Source organism: Schistocerca serialis, chromosome 10, assembly GCF_023864345.2.
Source record: "Schistocerca serialis cubense isolate TAMUIC-IGC-003099 chromosome 10, iqSchSeri2.2, whole genome shotgun sequence".
Lineage (NCBI taxonomy): Eukaryota > Metazoa > Arthropoda > Insecta > Orthoptera > Acrididae > Schistocerca > Schistocerca serialis.
In genome coordinates, this window is record NC_064647.1 from 248,920,808 (window position 1) to 248,939,289 (window position 18,482).

The following is an 18,482-nucleotide window of genomic DNA, read 5'->3' on the forward strand; positions in this document are numbered from 1 at the left end:
TCTTTACAGACGAATGGAAAAACTAGTAGAAGCCAACCTTGGGGAAGATCAGTTTGGATTCCGTAGAAACACTGGAACACGTGAGGCAATACTGACCTTGCGACTTATCTTAGAAGAAAGATTAAGGAAAGGCAAACCTACGCTTCTAGCATTTGTAGACTTAGAGAAAGCTTTTGACAATGTTGACTGGGATACTCTCTTTCAAATTCTAAAGGTGGTATGGGTGAAATACAGGGAGAGAAAGGCTATTTACAATTTGTACAGAAACCAGATGGCAGTTACAAGAGTCGAGGGGTATGTAAGGGAAGCAGTGGTTGGGATGGGAGTGACAGGGTTGTAGCCTCTCCCCGATGCTATTCAATCTGTATATTGAGCGAGCAGTAAAGGAAACAAAAGAAAAATTCAGAGTAGGTATTAAAATTCATGGAGAAGAAATAAAAACTTTGAGGTTCGCCGATGGCATTGTAATTCTGTCAGAGACAGCAAAGGACTTGGAAGAGCAGTTGAATGGAATGGACAGTGTCTTGAAAGGAGGATATAAGATGAACATCAACAAAAGCAAAACAAGGATAATGGAATGTAGTCTAATTAAGTCGGGTGATGCTGAGGGAATTAGATTAGGAAATGAGACACTTAAAGTAGTAAAGGAGTTTTGCTATTTGGGGAGCAAAATAACTGATGATGGTTGAAGTAGAGAGGATCTAAAATGTAAACTGGCAATGGCAAGGAAAGCGTTTCTGAAGAAGAGAAATTTGTTAACATCGAGTATAGATTTAAGTGTCAGTAAGTCATTTCTGAAAGTATTTGTATGGAGTATAGCCATGTATGGAAGTGAAACATGGACGATAAATAGTTTGGACAAGAAGAGAATAGAAGCTTTCGAAATGTGGTGGTACAGAAGAATGCTGAAGATTAGATGGGTAAATCACATAACTAATGAGGAAGTATTGAATAGGATTGGGGAGAAGAGAAGTTTGTGGCACAACTTGACCAGAAGAAGGGATCGATTGGTAGGACATGTTCTGAGGCATCAAGGGATCACCAAGTTAGTATTGGAGGGCAGCGTGGAGGGTAAAAATCGTAGAGGGAGACCAAGAGATGAATACACTAAGCAGATTCAGAAGGATGTAGGTTGCAGTAGGTACTGGGAGATGAAAAAGCTTGCACAGGATAGAGTAGCATGGAGAGCTGCATCAAACCAGTCTCAGGACTGAAGACCACAACAACAACAACATTGCTGGAAGATGCACTGATCATTATTGCCTTGTAATAATTCACTAATAGAGGGCAACAATTTCAACACTAATACTTCTTCTCTGTACTTTTTGGAATTAATGTTGCTCTGTAACACTTGTAGATGCCCAGTGATGTGCCTTGCCACTCAGCCCCACACCGTGACACTGGCTGGATGCTTCACAGTGGCAGTGGTGGACTCAGGGGAAAAGTCTTCATCTGGTTGAGGGCAAATGAGCTCAAGTCCATGGCTTCCAAAGATGCTGATCTTAGTCTCATCACTCCAAATGAATTTAGCCTAAGTCTTCTTGCATCCACTACCTCTACGCTTAAGTCCACTGCAGGCTATTCTACTTCTGCATTTTGTTACAGTACGGTTTCCTTCTTTGGATTTCTTGCTGGCAAATGTTCACAAAGTTTTTGTCTGACTGTTCAATCAGAATCTTCAACTGCTGAAGTCATCAAGGTGGCATTTATATACATCTTTTGCTATATACCAACAACCCTGCAGAAAAGGACAGCAGATTCTATGACAGTCTCAGTCAGTCAGTATTGGTATTTTGCTGCATCTTGGAGCAGTTTTACTTGACCCAGTTTCTTCATATTCCTTGCAGACAATCTTCAAATTTGGTTTTGTAGTACCTCCACCAAAACCTTCCACTATCTCTTCATAAGTACCACTTTCTTCATAGGGTTGTCTTGCCCTTCTTGTTTTAGTTGGCAACTGATAAGCATGTTTCAGTAGAGAAGACATTGTTTCCAATAATGTCTTCTGTATCAACTCAGGTCATTTTAAAGGAATGTCACTCTTCAGTAATAAAAATGTATTGCTGAGTACTGCAGTTACAACAATGATGAGAATGCTTTTTCTCATTGGATAAAGGAGTAACGATAAGCATTAACAGAATAAATGACAACTTAATGCACAAGCATATGAAATACTGGAGTTTTTAAATCATTGTCAGTTCATTTATTATCAGCAAAAATATAATATATAATATATATTTTCTAAAAGTGATGACTATATAGCATGCACATGGTAAACAAAAAGCAGAAGCATAATTTATTGATTTAGTATACCCCAACTTACGTTAATCTCATAATGTTAAAATAAATGAACATTTCACTAAAGTGTCCAGAATTAATGTCACTGTTCTATGCACAAGCTGCTGAAGTTGTATTTGACAGCTCACACAAAGAGGATGTGCACTCGTATGAAACTTCCTGGCAGATTAAAACTGTGTGCCCGACCGAGACTCGAATTCGAACTGGCAGAAGTAAAGCTGTGATGACGGGAAGTCAGTTGTGCTTGGATGTTCAGTTGGTAGAGCCCTTGCCCCCGAAAGGCAAAGGTCCCGAGTTCGAGTCTCGGTCCAGCACACAGTTTTAATCTGCCAGGAAGTTTCATATCAGCGCACACTCCGCTGCAAAGTGAAAATCTCATTCTAGGATGTGCACTCACTTACATCAAAGTTCTGCCGGAGGCGGTCCGGGTTGGTGCTCTTGGGTATGGCCGCCACGCCGAGTTGTATGATGTAGCGCAACAGCACCTGAGCATTTGTCTTCCCATACTTCTGCGCGATTTGTGAAACCACTGGGTTAGTCAGCTGGTCTCGCTTTGGCTGTCTGAAATTGAAAGAAAAAGTCTGATTGCATGTGGCAGAGGGATGTGAAGTCACAGGGTATTGTTACACAGAATACTAAACACCTGACCACACCCAAGTAGTTATTCAACAACTAGATGCGTGCTCATCAAGCCACTGTGCAGAGCACGGCAGACCACACTTTGATTTGATTTAGTTCAGAGCAGCTGAATTATACTGGTTGTCCTGTAGACCTGTAGTGTAGAGATCCTCTAGGGTATGGGCTATGTATGTAATACAATAACACTATAATAAAATGCATCCAGACATACTATAATAATCTAGGTATGTATGAATGTGTCACATCTCCTCCTAAACCATTGAGCCAATTTCAACCAGACTTGATACACATATTGCTTACTGTCAGGCATCAATCGCTGATGGGATAAGAACCACCTACCTAACATAGTTAAGGAAATATGAAGTCATAAACAATGAGAAGTGTGAAATCTGCTGCCTCATGCATGATGTTTAAATTTATTACTTCTGTGAAGTTAAAATCTTCTGAGTTGTTATGCCGCATCACATTTCTTCAAACAATCGATGTTTTGACCACTCTGCTGGGATCTTCTTCAGGATATTGCGGTGTCCACAGTAGATTGGACATTGTCAGAGACCAGTGTTGCCTTTTCTTATTGTTCAGAAGTTTATGAATAAAGCCATATTTGTGTTACTTGTATCAGTTACGTTTGTTACTTGGTTACTATGAAATACAATGGAGATCATAATGAGGTAGTTTCTCCAGATGTTTGCAACTGTGGCCGAGTGGTTCTAGGTGCTTCGGTCCAGAACCACGTGGCTGCTATGGTTGTAGGTTCGAATCCTGCCTTGGGCTTGGGTGTGTGTGATGTCCTTAGGTTAGTTATGTTTAAGTAGTTCTAAGTCTAGGGTACTGATGACCTCAGATGTTAAGTCCGATAGTGCTTAGAGCCATTTGAACTAATGCTTATTTCTATGAATGGTCTGACAGTCTTGCTATGCAGTCACCCCTGTCAGCAGTAGCAGCTGACATTTTTATGGAGCATTTTGAAAGGCATTATGTAGTGCTCCTTTGAAACCTTCCTGTTGGCTCCACTATGTGGATGACACATTTATTATATGGCCATATGGCAAAGAAGAGCTCCATGGGTTCCACAATTTCTTAAATGGTATTCACCCCAAAATCAGCTTTACCTTGGAGGTTGAGGGAGAGGTCAGTCTACTATTTCTGGACATGCTGGTATATATCTGACAACTCTCGAGGACTAAGAATGTATAGAAAGCCTATTAACACAAAGAGGTATTTGGATGCCACTTCACACCACCATCAAGCCCAGGAGTAAGCACTGCTCAGCACTCTGTTTTCAAGTGCTTCCCTCATTAGAGATGACGACAGCTTGGAATCTTTTAAAGAAGATAGTGCAGACAAATGGCTATGGCAGTTTTTTCATAGATAGGGCTTTTAAGCAAAATATTAATTATGTTAATAGGGAGGATGTGGAACCACCTTCTCACTCTGTTAAGTTATTTGCTTCTGGGATCACTGACCCCATAAGCAGAAGTCTAAGAAAGATAGTATTCAGACAATTTTCTTCAGTCAAAACAAAGTAAAAGACTTTTCCAATAGAAAACAGATGCACCTGATTGCCTCCACACTGTGGGCATCCACGAAAAGATGTGTGGCTGTGGCAAAGTGTATATAGGCAAGGTTGTTAAAAAACCTATTAAGATACATTAATTTCACAGACGGCTGAAACAAAGTATGAAAACAGTGGTAGCAGAACATCAAGGGAATAGTCTGGACATTGATTTCAACATCATACATGTGCTGGGTAAGGAAACCAACATCTATAGAAGAAAAGTCCAAGAACTGACTGAAATGTCTAAGAATGCATATCACTTTGATAGAGAGGATGGCTATAGACTTCTGGCATTATAGCTTTCCACCTTTAAGGGAGTGAATACAGGGTCGTGGCAAGAGAGCAATACAAAGAGTAACCTGGAAGCCACCTCTGCAAACAATAATATCATGGCTAAACATTCCTCCTCTCATGCTCTGCCCGTTTTGCTTCTAGCCAATGGTGTGGTGCTCCCAATAGCAGCAGAAGTAATTTTAATCAATAACCCTTCTCCATCATAATTATGGGAAAAATCCCTTTCTAACCAGTGGTGTTGGCCCACCAATGGTAGCCACAGGAGTTTTAGCTAGTGACCCTGTTCTTCAGCATTAGTGCGGGAAAAGTTCTCTTACTTCCCAATTACAATGGTCCATCAGTGGTAGCCCAAGGTTTTTACCCAACAATCACACTTCCCCAGCACAAGTGCAGGAAAACTCCCCTTTATAAGAGAAGATGACACTGGTCTCTGACAGTGTTCAATCTACAGTGGAATACCATACGATCCTCAAGAAGATTCCAGCCAAGGGATTGAAACATCACCTGTTTGAAGGAATATGATGCAGCATGACAACCCAGAAGATTTTGACATCAGTGGCAATGGCCATGAAAGCCTGCAGACATACAGATTACTTCTGTGTACCCAGACAGTACCCACAAATGCCATTAAAGGCACCTACAAAATTATATTGTGGTACCACATATAGTTCAAGAGATATGATGTCATAAGCACTGAGATCTGAGAGCAACTACTCACTGTGAATGATGTTTAAATTTATTACTTCTTTGCTATTAACTACTAACTCTATTCACTATACGCTCTGCAGACAGTGTCCACATATGTCGCTGAATGTATCTAAACAAACACATTTCAAGAGATATGACATGCTAAACACTGAGATGCATGAAAAACTGTGGTATCATGCATGTAGTTTTAAACATTTATTTTTATTACTAAGACACTCTCACAGTCGAGTCAACTGCAGGAAATTTCTGACACCTGGTAAGCCAAAGATAAAATAAAATGTTCTAGCCTTTACCATGTGTGCCTTAATAAGAAATACAACATCCCAGCTGGGTACACATGGCAAAGGCTAGAATGTTTTATTTTACTTTTGACTTGAGCATAGCTGCTCCAAATTCTGATTATTGCTTTTCAACAATGTAATTTTATGATTTAGCAACATTTCATTCTGATGAAGGTGCCCCCTGTATGTATCTAAACCTAGGTCACTGTACTTACCATTCATGTGCAACCAGTTGGCTGTTCGATCCTATGTTGAAACTAGTATATGGCTGTTCTCAACAGATAAGTAAGATTCTCAGCCACCTGTGTAATAGCTCTCTGGAACAGGGCATTTTCCCTGATAGACTGAAATATGCTATTGTTATACCTTTGCATAAAAAGGGGGATAGATCTGATGTCAACAATTACCATCCAATCTCCCTTCTAACAGCTTTATCCAAAATTTTTGAGAAAGTAATGTATTCAAGAGTAGCTTAACATATCTGTAAAAATGAAGTACTAACAAAATGTCAGTTTGGTTTCCAGAAAGGTTTTTCAACAGAAAATGCCATATATGCTTTCACCAGTCAAATTTTGAATGATCTGAATAACCGAACACCACCCATTGGGATTTTTTGTGATCTCTCAAAGGCTTTTGATTGTGTAAATCATGAAATTCTGCTAGACAAGCTCAAGTATTGTGGCATGAGTGGGACAGTGCACAAATGGTTTAATTCGTACCTAACTGGAAGAGTGCAGAAAGTTGAAATAAGTAGTTCTCGTAACATGCAAAAATCAGCACATTCCTCAAACTGGGGAACTATCAAGAATGGGGTTCCACAAGGGTCAGCCTTGGGTCCTTTGTTGTTCTTATTATATATTAATGACTTGCCATTCTATATTCATGAAGAGGCAAAGTTAGTTCTCTTCGCTGATGATACAAGTATAGTAATCACACCTGAGAAACAAGAATTAACTGATGAAATTGTCAATACTGTCTTTCAGAAAATTACTAAGTGGTTCCTTGTAAACGGACTCTCACTGAATTTTGATAAGACACAGTACATACAGTTCCGTACAGGGAATGGTATGACGCCATTAATAAATATAGACCTTAATCAGAAGCATATAGCTAAGGTAGAATATTCCAAATTTTTAGGTGTGTCCATTGATGAGAGATTAAATTGGAAGAAACACATTGATGATCTGCTGAAACGTTTGAGTTCAGCTACTTATGCAATAAGGGTCATTGCAAATTTTGGTGATAAACATCTTAGTAAATTAGCTTACTACGCCTATTTTCACTCATTGCTTTCATATGGCATCATATTTTGGGATAATTAATCACTGAGGAATAAAGTATTTATTGCACAAAAGCGTGTAATCAGAATAATAGCTGGAGTCCACCCAAGATCATCCTGCAGACATTTATTTAAGGATCTAGGGATATTCACAGTAGCTTCTCAGTATATATACTCTCTTATGAAATTTGTTATTAACAACCAAACCCAATTCAAAAGTAATAGCAGTGTGCATAACTACAATACTAGGAGAAAGGACAATCTTCACTATTCAAGAGTAAATCTAACTTTGGCACAGAAAGGGGTGAATTATACTGCCACTAAAGTCTTTGGTCACTTACCAAATAGTATCAAAAGTCTGATAGATAACCAACAAGCATTTAAGAAGAAATTAAAAGAATTTCTGAATGACAACTCCTTCTACTCCATAGAGGAATTTTTAGATATAAATTAAGAAAAAAAAAGAAAAAAAACAAAAATATTAAAAAAAAATAATAAAAAAAAATAAAAAAATAAAAAAAAAATAAAGAAAAACAAAAAACACAAAAAATATTGTTATATTAACTTAAGTATGTTGTTAAATTAACCTAATTATGTCATGTATTGGAAAATTCGACTCGTTCCACATCATTACGAAATATCGTATTCATGATCCATGGAACTAGTATTAATCTAATCTAATCTAATCTAATCTAATCTAATCTGTTGAGTAATCAGGCATGTTCAAAACTAGAACTTTTGATGTCATTTGAGTAGGCTGATTTTTTGATGTATAGAAGAGCATGTGGGCTGTTTTATTTGCATTCAGCAACAGTTCTGTGAAGCCAGAATAGCAGCCTACTCATTGTATCTGATATCTGGTCACTCATTTATTGCACTGATGTGCTATTGAATAACAGATTTGTATCATCAGCAAATAGCACAGGAAAAGTTTTATGGAGGTTCAGGAGAAATCATTAGTAAAAAGCAGAAAGAAAAGGGAGACCTAGAATAAAGCTTTGTGGCACATCACAAGTAATCAGGACTTTGCTAGAGCAAGTCCTTTCTTTTCTAGTATTAGCGACTTCAGCTAGTGTGCTGTACATGCAAGAGGGGCATAGAAGCACCCAAAGCAGAATCTGCGTGGAGGGTGTGCCATAATTAGTTGAAAAATCTGAAATTGGTGAAAGTACAGAAGTAAAGGTGTTGCAGTAAACATGTGTTTGCAAACAAGCTGTTTGTGAAGTGATAGCTTGAGTGTGGTAATCAGCCACCACTAATTTCAGTGTCAAATGTTGTTGAGGTTAATACAAATGTACATGAAACATAAAGCTTTCGATCAAGTCCCCATGTAACTTAGCTCAAATTTCACCTGTGGCCTGCCTTAACAAGAAATACAGTACTACTTCACCACATTACATGGCACAATTTACTGTACATGTACACATGCTAAAGGAGGTTTTCCATGTGCTGTGCAGTATCTCTTTTCCATTTTACATACAAATTTGTGTTTCCCTTACAGTTGGATACATAGAAATTTTGACCACATTTACCAATTTTAGCTACTTTCGTGTCAAACTTCCTGAAATATATCAATTTACTGGTGAGTTTTCTTGACATGTAACATATAATTTCTGCAGTAAAAAAGTGCCTGCTGGTTAACACGTCAAGATAAAATTAGATGATAACTTGTGTATATTTGCCCCAGTTTTTCCAATGGAAAGTGAAATAATTTGTAAATTATAGAGTCTAAAAAGTGCCATTATTAAACTAAACATAACAGAAATTTTATACTTTTATTATTTCTTCTCAGTGTAATAGACAGCATATTTGTACTTAGGCTAGAAAGATGTAATAGGTGTACTTCTTTCTGATTTCATTACAAGCTTTTAAAAATCCCTGGAATTAACTTAAATGGAAACTGTTTCTTCTTTTAATATTCAGTGGTGGAATAAGATTAAGAAACTTATTTGTGTTAGAGAGAGCTGTCTGTGTAGAAGTTATTTTAAAAAGATAAAACATACCATTTCCACAATCACTAGATTTAGGTTAAAGTCTTACTGACAGCTCAAGGAAAGGAAACTGATGCTGATGGACATGGGAGGAGAGGGGGGAGCAACAAAATAATTTGCCACTTGTGTGGGTAAATGTTCTGCAGCTGCTCCTGTATACAGCGGTTCTTCATCTGCTCTTCTTATGTATCGACATATGATTCGTGCTCATGTGATATTGTTGCACAAAACGTAAGAAAATAAAGGCATACATACTTGCTAGTATCCACAGTGATGGCCGCACGGCCAGGAGGCCGCATACCTGGTGCCCCCAGTGGGATGTAGCCACAGACGGTGATGTCGAGGGCCCGGCAAAAGGCGCGCAGCTGGCTCTGCTGGAAGTAGACGTGCAGCTCCACCTGCAGGTTGGCAGGCTTGATGCGCGCCGACTGCCAGACACGCTTCACCTGCCTCGCGTTGAAGTTGGATAGCCCAATAGACCGTGCACGGCCCGCATCCACCTGACCCTCCATTGCCTGTAGGGCAATAAAGAGACATTGAATGTAAAGAAAATAAATGTCATGAATTTCAGTTTTCAGAATGGAAATGACACACTAAATGAAATGTAGATGGAATCTCTTTAGACAGTGTAAAAAATGCAAAATTTATGGGAATGAATATTTATTCTCATTTGGAGTACATACTTGCAAACAGAATGCCACCAGCATGTTATGCCTTTAGAGTCTTGTCATCAGTGTCTTTTATTTACAAACACTCGATTCTTAGCTACGGATTTCTTTTCTGAGGAACAATTGAACAAAATATGAATGCAGTTTTCTGACTAAAAAAAAAAAAAAAAAAAAAAAAAAAAAAAAAAAAAAAAAAAAAAAAAAAAAAAAAAAAAAAATTTTCTACCAAGGAATTAAACTGTACAATAAACTACCTGAGGAGATTCAAGAGGTTAGTGAAAGAAACTTATTAAAAGGCAGTTAAAAATACATTTTAAGGAATACACTCTACATCTACATCATCTTCCACAAGCCCCCTAAAGTTGTGTGGTGGAGGATACTTTTTGCACTACTAACTGAGCCCTCCAACCCTGTTCCAGTCGTGATTAGCCCACGGGAAGAATGATTGTCGGTAAGCCTCTCTACTGGCTCTAATTTCTTGAATTTTCTTCACATGGTCATTATGCAAGATGTATGTCGGGGGGAAGTAATATGCTGTTCAACTCTTCCCAGAAAGTGCTCTCTCAAAACTTCAATAGTAAATCTCTCTGTGAAGCACAATGCATCTCTTGTAATGTCTGCCAAAGGAGTTTGTTGAGTATCTCCGTAACACTCTCGCGCCGACTAAATGATCCTGTGATGAAACATGCCACTCTTTGTCGGATCTTCTCTATCTCTCCTATCAGTGCTATCTGGCAGGGACCCTGGATACATGAACAATATTCAAGAATCGGTAAGACACACACCTTATAAGCCACTTCCTTTGCAGATGAGGTACATTTTCTTAAGATTCTCCTAATGAATCTGAGTCTGGCACCTGCTTTACCCACTATTTGTTTTAAATGGTCATTCCACTTAAGGTTGCACTGGATAGTTACTCCAAGATATTTTACGGCAGATATTGTTTCCACCGGTTTGTCACCAAAAGTGTAGCTATACAGTAGTGGATTTCTTTTCCAATGTATGCACAATATGTTACTTTTATTTATGTTCATGGTCAACTGGCAGAGCCTGCACCATTCATCAATTCTCTGGAGGTCATTTTATGACTCATTACTACCTTCCAGCATTGCTATTTTGTTGTAGACAACCGCATGATTTGCAAACAGCATTAGAGATCATTCAACACTTTTTACTATGTCTTTTATGTATACCGTAAACAGTAACAGTTGTATCACACTTCCCTGGGGTATGCCACAAATTACCTTTTCATCTGTCAATTTTGTTCCATTAAGAGCGATGTGTTGAGTTCTGTCTGCAAGGAAGTCTTAAATCTAGTTGCAAATCTGCTCTGATACTCAATAAGCTCATACATTTTTCATTAAATGGCAGTGTGGCACAGTGTCAAATGCCTTCCTGAAGCCAAGGAACGTGGCATAAACATGAATGCAATTGTCTATGGCACTGTGGCCCCTATGGAGGAACAGAGCGAGCTGAGTTTCGCATGATCTCTGTTTTTGGAATCTACATCAATTTTTATAGAGGATATTTTCCTTCTCCAAGAGGTCATAATTCTTGAGCATAAAACATGTTCCATAATTCTACAACAGATTGATGTCAGCAATATAGGTCTACATTTGTATGCATCTATCCTACAGCCCTTTTTAAAAACAGTAATGGCATGCACTTTCTTCCAGTCACTAGGTACCGTTTGTTGCTCAACGATCTACGATAAATTACTGCTAGAAGGGAAGCAAGTTCTTTCACATAATCTTTGTAGAATCTTGCAGGTATCTCATCTGGTCCCAATGCCTTTCCATTACTAAGTGATTGCAGTTGTTTTTCTATTATGTCATCAGTTCTCTTGATATCTGCCATTTCGATGTTCATACAACAATTGAAAGAAGGGACCACATTACTATCTTTCACTGTGAAACAGTTTTGGAAGACCAAATTCAGTTTTCAGGCTTCTCTCTGTTATCTTCCATTTTAGTGCCAGTATAACAACTCACTGAATGAATAGATGATTTTGACCCACTTACTGATTGTACATATGACCAAAACCTCTCAGGTTTTTTATTCAGACTGGTTGACAAAGTTTCACTTTCAAGGTCATTGAACACTAATCTCAGTGCTGTCCTTATGCTCATTTTCACTTTGGCTTTTATTTGGCAGCTAGGTTTTTACTTCTCTGGTATCTGAGATGAAGTTCTCTTTTTTTATGTAGCAGTTTTCTGACATGACTATAACCCATGGTGGATCTTTCCCATCCCTTAAGACCTTACTCAGAAAATATTTGTCTAGGGCATATCACATGACTCCTTTCAATTGTTTTCCACATATGGTCCTCATCACCGAATATTTGATAGTGACTGCTCAGATACTCTGAAATTTGTATCCTGTCACTCTTGCTAAGCAAAAGTATCTTCCTACCTTTCTTAACATTCTTTGTCAGACCTGTAGTCATAGATGGTATCACAGCCTTATGATCACTGATAGCTTCCTCTACATTAACTGATTCAGTAAGTTCAGCTCTGTTTGTTACCAGGAGATCTAAGACATTACCCTCACGAGTTAGTTCTATAACTATATCCTCAAAGTAATTTTTTGGACAAGACATCCAGAACAATGTCGCACGAATCTCTGTCTCTGGCATCAGTTTTGATAGCATGACACTCTCGATCTGCACCTCGCAAACTGAAGTCACCCCCTCTTACAACAGCACAATCAGGAAAATTATTAACGATATTCTACAAGTTCTATCTGAAGCATTCTAACACTAGAGCTCCTAACCCAGGCAGTCTATGAAACCATCCAATTACCATTGTTGACTGATCTTTGATACATGATGACATACATTCTCTAAGGATATTGTGGCTAATTTATCAGGCAAATCATCTCTGATCATAATATTCTATACAGTGAAGGTTTACTTGGATGACACAGAGTAGGTGTTTGGCAAAATGTTAACAGAAATAAGTAATAACAGTGAGTGACAATAAGACATCTACCATTTCTGATAACACTTTCACACTATTTTTTTCCCTTCTTTTCTCTTTTTGTCCTGGAAATCCTTACTACAAACTCTATGCAGTATATAATACCAGCACCTTATGCTCTTTCTAAGCTCAAAATTTCGCTCATTATAAAGGGATGCTGACAGTTCTAGAAGCTAGAGACTGGGAATTTATGGTACGCAAAATGCAAACCAAACACTGTCACTATGGTCCTGATGCAACTGATGGAGCATGTGATCTTACATTGTGAAATAATCTGTGTATAGTGTGTGTGTTGCATCTGCAGTGTCTGGGACAGCGAAATGAATGAACAGTGTAGCACCAGCCTTTTGCACTGTTACGTAACTTCTTTACAAAACTACACAGAGGTGACAAAAGACATGGGACAGTCATATGCATGTATACAGATGGTGGTATTAACAGCTCTGCCAATGCATTGCCCTTTTATACCTCGTGTATAAGATATCAGTACTGAGGTGGTGCAGGTGAGAAGGTTTCTGATGCGATTATGGCCACATGATGGGCATTAACAGGCTTTGAACACAGAATGGTAGATGGAGCTACATGCGTGGGACAGTCCACTTCATAAATAATTAGGGAATTCAATATTCCTAGTTCCACAGTGTCAAGAGAGTGGCAAGAATGCCAGGTAAGAGGCGTTACCTCTCACCACGGACAACACAGTGGTCTTCACTTTGCGATCTAGACCAGCACCCTTTATGTAGAGTTGTCAGTGCTAACAGACAAGCAAAACTGCATGAAATAACTGCAGAAATCAGTGTGGGATGCACGATGAATCCGTCTGTCATGGTGTGGCAAAATTTGGTGTTAATTTGCTATGGCAGCAGATGACTGATGCGAGTGCCTCAACTTGACTCGTGACTATATCGGTTGGAGCCGAGACAACTGGAAAACTGTGGTCTGGTCAGACGAGTTTTGATTTCAGTTGGTAAGAGCTGACAGTAGGGTTCGAGCGTGATGCAGACCACGTGAAACCGTGGTCCCTGGTTGTCGACGTGGCACTGTACAAGCTGGTGTGGCTTCATAATGGTTTGGACAGTGTTTACATGGAACTGATCACTGACTGGAAATGGTTGTGTTTGGCTACTCGGAGACCATTTGCAGCCATTCGTGGACTTCACGTTTCCAAACAATGATAGAATTTTTACGGATGACAATACGCCATCTCAACGGGCCGTAATTAATTGTGATTGGTTTGCAGAACATTCTGGACAATTCCAGCAAATGATTTGCCCCCCCCCCCCCCCCCCCCCCTGATCACCCGACATGAATCCCATCGAATGTTTACGGATCGTAATCGAGAGGTCAGTTTGTGCACAAAATCCTGCACTGACAACACTTTCGCAATTGTGGACAGGTGAAGAGTCAGCGTGGCTCAGTATTTCTGTATGGGCTTGCAACAACTTGTTGAGCCCAGGCCACGTCGAGCTGCTGCAGCGTGCCGTGCAAAAGAAGGTCCCACGTGATACTGGGAGGTATCCCGAGCCTTTTGTCACTTCAATGCATTGTCCACTAGTGATAAGCAAAATTAATTGATTTCAATGATATCCGAAGGCCACAACTAAACATCTGTCCAATTCTTTTAATAAGTATGCAAATTCCTGGGGTGTATATGAATTATGTTATTTTCATTTTCATTAAATTGCAATACCATGATATGTCCAACTGATCTGTAAAAGTGACTAACTCTTCTACTACTACTACTACTATTACTACTACTGCCTGCACCACCACCACCACCACCATCACTGCTGACACATTGACATGTGAGAGACTGAGCAGCTTCTGGGAAAGAATCATCACATCATCACACTGCACATAGGAACAGCACTAACATGGGAAACTGTAAGGGGAAGATGATGTAACCTATTGTGACAGCACTGCTATGAAACATTTGTGATGAAAATGTCCTTTTGCTAAGGTAAATCATCCATCACATGGGTACATGTTCAGGACCATTTTCTAACACACACACACACACAGTCATGCTATTCCTACTCATTTTTGGTATATTCCACAACAGCGGCATATTAAAGGCCCAGCTAAATCAGTGTCAAATATGGTGACCAACTGCAAATAGTGAAGTTTATATTGATTTATAACATGTTTGTCCTCTGATACAGTGCATTCCTGTCCACACTAATGTTTGTGACTGCAACAGTGCTGCAATTTAATGAAGGTAAACTTGTTATGCACTTAATGTTAAGATAAGATGAATATACTGAATTACGATTACATACATTTGCTTATATGGTGAAATAAGATCACTGTCTAGGGGTTGAGATGTCCAAGTCATATTTTCAAAACTACAGAATGAAACACAAACTTGCACCACCAGTAACTTATCCAAAATTTTTAGAAGTCATGTTCACATCAGTTAGTACAACATTTTGTTTCAGCTTGATGTACGATATGCATATTTTCTCAACAACTTCACTAAAAACACTCCATAACTTTATCTAACTGTGGATGACAAACAATAGCTACTATAACTAATTTTCTTAGCCTTGCACCAGTCCTTGTATAAAAACAAAAAATATACATTATATTAAAAACGTTAGTACAATTCATACTCTTCAGAGTTATAATGGGAAATTATATGTTCAGAAAAACTTGAATCTGGCAGTATGTTTTACAACAAAGAAGTAAACAGTTGACATTATTTGTTTCCTTACACAACTTCTTTTCTATACAAAATTTCATGAAGTATTAAATAATGACAATTACTTTTGAATTATGCAAATTTCTATTAAATTATGTAATTATATAATAGAGGGAAACATTCCACATGGGAAAAAGTATATTTAAAAACAAAGATGATGTAACTTACCATACGAAAGCGCTGGCAGGTCGATAGAAACACAGACACATACATACACACAAAATTCAAGCTTTCGCAACAAACTGTTGCCTCATCCCTCTTTCCTGATGAGGCAACAGTTTGTTGCGAAAGCTTGAATTTTGTGTGTATGTATGTGTGTGTTTGTGTTTCTATCAACCTGCCAGCACTTTCGTATGGTAAGTTACATCATCTTTGTTTTTAAATATAAATTATGTAATTATTTTGATTACTAACATTTATTCTTGTTTCAACTCTAAAGTTAAATTTTTTTAAAACAACTAATGACTTTTTAAACTCTGTTAGACATAATTACCCCCACCACCCAGTTGCCTCTCCCATCATGTGCTGATGCTCACAGTCTGGCTACAGTGTCTAGAGCGGCTGTGTCACACGTATGAGAGTTGCATCTGCACGTGTGTGTGTGTGTGTGTGTGTGTGTGTGTGTGTGTGTGTTTTGTCTATTTTTGACAAAGGCCTTGTTGACCAAAATCTCATTTCTGACAGTCTTTTTGCTGTCCCTATCTGTGACTCACCAACTCCACTATATGGTGAGTAGCATCAACCCTTTTCATAACGTTGTAACTAACTATAAGTATGTTTACCATTTTAGTACTCAGTCTTGATATTTTGTACTGTAATTTCTAAACAATAATTTCAAACAAAAACTGTATTACAAAATTGAACTACTGTTTTTTTTTTTTTTTTTTTTTTTTTTTTTTTTTTTTTTTTTTTTTTTTTTAACTGAATGCAGATGCGTAAATATATTATTTCAGTTCATTCAGATCTATATCTGAATAAACTGAATAATGGTCTCAGATCTACATCTAACCAACAGAGAAGAAAGTGAAGTGGAAGAATGGAGAAAGATAGCAGAAAAATTTAAAAACATAATAAATTAATCTAAAAGGCAAACTTTCACTAAATTCACTGGAAATAGAAAAACTACAAAGAAGTCAATGACAGGGCCTATAAATTCATTGGAAAGTTTGAGAAGCTCTCTAATGCTAACAACATATTATACACAGATCAAAATAAAGTAAAAGCAAATTAAATCCTCATTTTAAATGTACCTAAATAGTTCAAAACGAAAGCTTCTACACAGAAAAGCATGTTGAGATACATCTAATAAATTATTAAATGATGATTTTACTTTAGAATAGCTTACACAAGTGATTTCAAGTTTAAAACATAGGAAGAGAACATCACATCTGAGTTCTCAAAACATCTTCATCCGGCTGTGATGGAAACATTATTGAAATTAATTAACCAGACATGGAAATGACACATACCTGCTACCTGCAAAAAAGCTTATCATTATACTAATATTAAACCCAGGGAAACCAGCAGATAATTTGAACAATTACAGCCCCATGTCTTTAACAATCATCTTAGCAGAAAACTGTGGACAAGATTATAAATTTCTGATTGATGAGGTACCTTGAAGCAGAGAACTTCTTTCTGTGAACCAAAAAAGATTTAGGAAATTCTATTCAACCACAAACCAAATTTTAAATCTTCATGAGAAATAAAAGGTGCCTTGACTAACAAGAAAACTTCCCTGGTATTATTTATTGGTTTTAAGGGAGCCTATGATAATACACACAACAACAAAAAGTTTTGCCTCACCTCAATTCCTAGACTTCTGGAAGATGTACAGAAAATAGAAATAGAGATCAACATAAACATCATTTCCGCCCTTTTTATTACTCATGAAAACCACACATTGCATGTTGTACCACCACACAGCGAGACCTTCAAGTTGGTGGTCCAAATTGCTGCACACACCAGTTCCTCTAACACCCAGAAGCATGTCCTCTTGCATTAATGCACGCCTGTATTTGTCGTGGCATACTATTCACAAGCTCATCGAGACACTGTTGGTCCAGTTTGTCCGACTCCTCAATGGCGATTCGGCGTAGATCCCTCAGAGTGGTTAGTGGGTCGCATCATCCATAAACAGCCCTTTTCAATCTATCCGAGGCATGTTCGATAGGGTTCATGTCTGGAGAACATGCTAACCACTCTAGTCGAGTGATGTCATTATCCTGAAGGAAGTCACCCACAAGATGTGCATGATGGGGTTGAGAATTGTCATCAATGAAGAAGAATACCTCACCAATATGCTGCCGATATGGTTGCACTATCCAGCTGGAGTGTGGCATTCACGTATAGTACAGCCGTTACGGCACCTTCCATGGCAACCAGCGGCATACATCGGCCCTACATAATACCAACCAAAAACAGCAGGGAAGCTTCACCTTGCTGCACTTGCTGGACAGTGTGTCTAAGGCTTTCAGCCTGACTGGGTTGCCTCCAGGCACATCTCCAACGATTGTCTGGTTGAAGGCATATGCAACACTCATCGGTGAAGAGAACATGATGCCAATCCTAAGCAGTCCATTCAGCATGTTATTGTGCCCATCTGTACCATGCTGCAAGGTGTCTTGGTTGCAAAGATGGAACTCGCCATGGACGTCAGGAGTGAAGTAGTGCATCATGCAGCCTATTGTGCACAGTTTGAGTCATAACACGACATCCTGTGGCTGCATGAGAAGCATTATTCAATGTGGTGGTGATGCTGTCATGGTTCCTCCAAGCCATAATCCACAGGTAGTGGTCATCCACTGCAGTAGTAGCTCCTGGGCAGCCTGAGAGGTATGTCATCGACAGTTCCTGTCACTATGTATTTCCTCCACGTCTGAACAACATCGCTTTGGTTCACTCTAAGATACCTGGACACTTCCCTTCTTGAGAGCCCTTCCTGGCACAAAGTAACAATGCAGACACAATCAAACTGGGGTATTGACCGTCTAGGCATGGTTGAACTACAGACAATACGAGCCATGTAGCTCTTTCTTGGTGGAATGACTGGAACCGATTGGCTGTCGGATCCCCTCCATCTAATAG

At 38.7% G+C, this 18,482-nt stretch overlaps 1 protein-coding gene across 1 annotated transcript in view; it reads right to left on the minus strand.

The window, feature by feature from the left end:
- LOC126424727 (1,5-anhydro-D-fructose reductase-like) overlaps window positions 1-18,482 on the minus strand; it is a 61,225-nt gene that overhangs the window by 11,928 nt on the left and 30,815 nt on the right. The window contains exons 4-5 of the mRNA XM_050087447.1: window positions 9,304-9,563; window positions 2,700-2,859 (exon numbers count right to left, since the gene is read on the minus strand). Of these exons, the coding sequence (XP_049943404.1) occupies window positions 2,700-2,859; window positions 9,304-9,563 (420 nt within the window). The remainder of the gene's footprint in view (window positions 1-2,699; window positions 2,860-9,303; window positions 9,564-18,482) is intronic.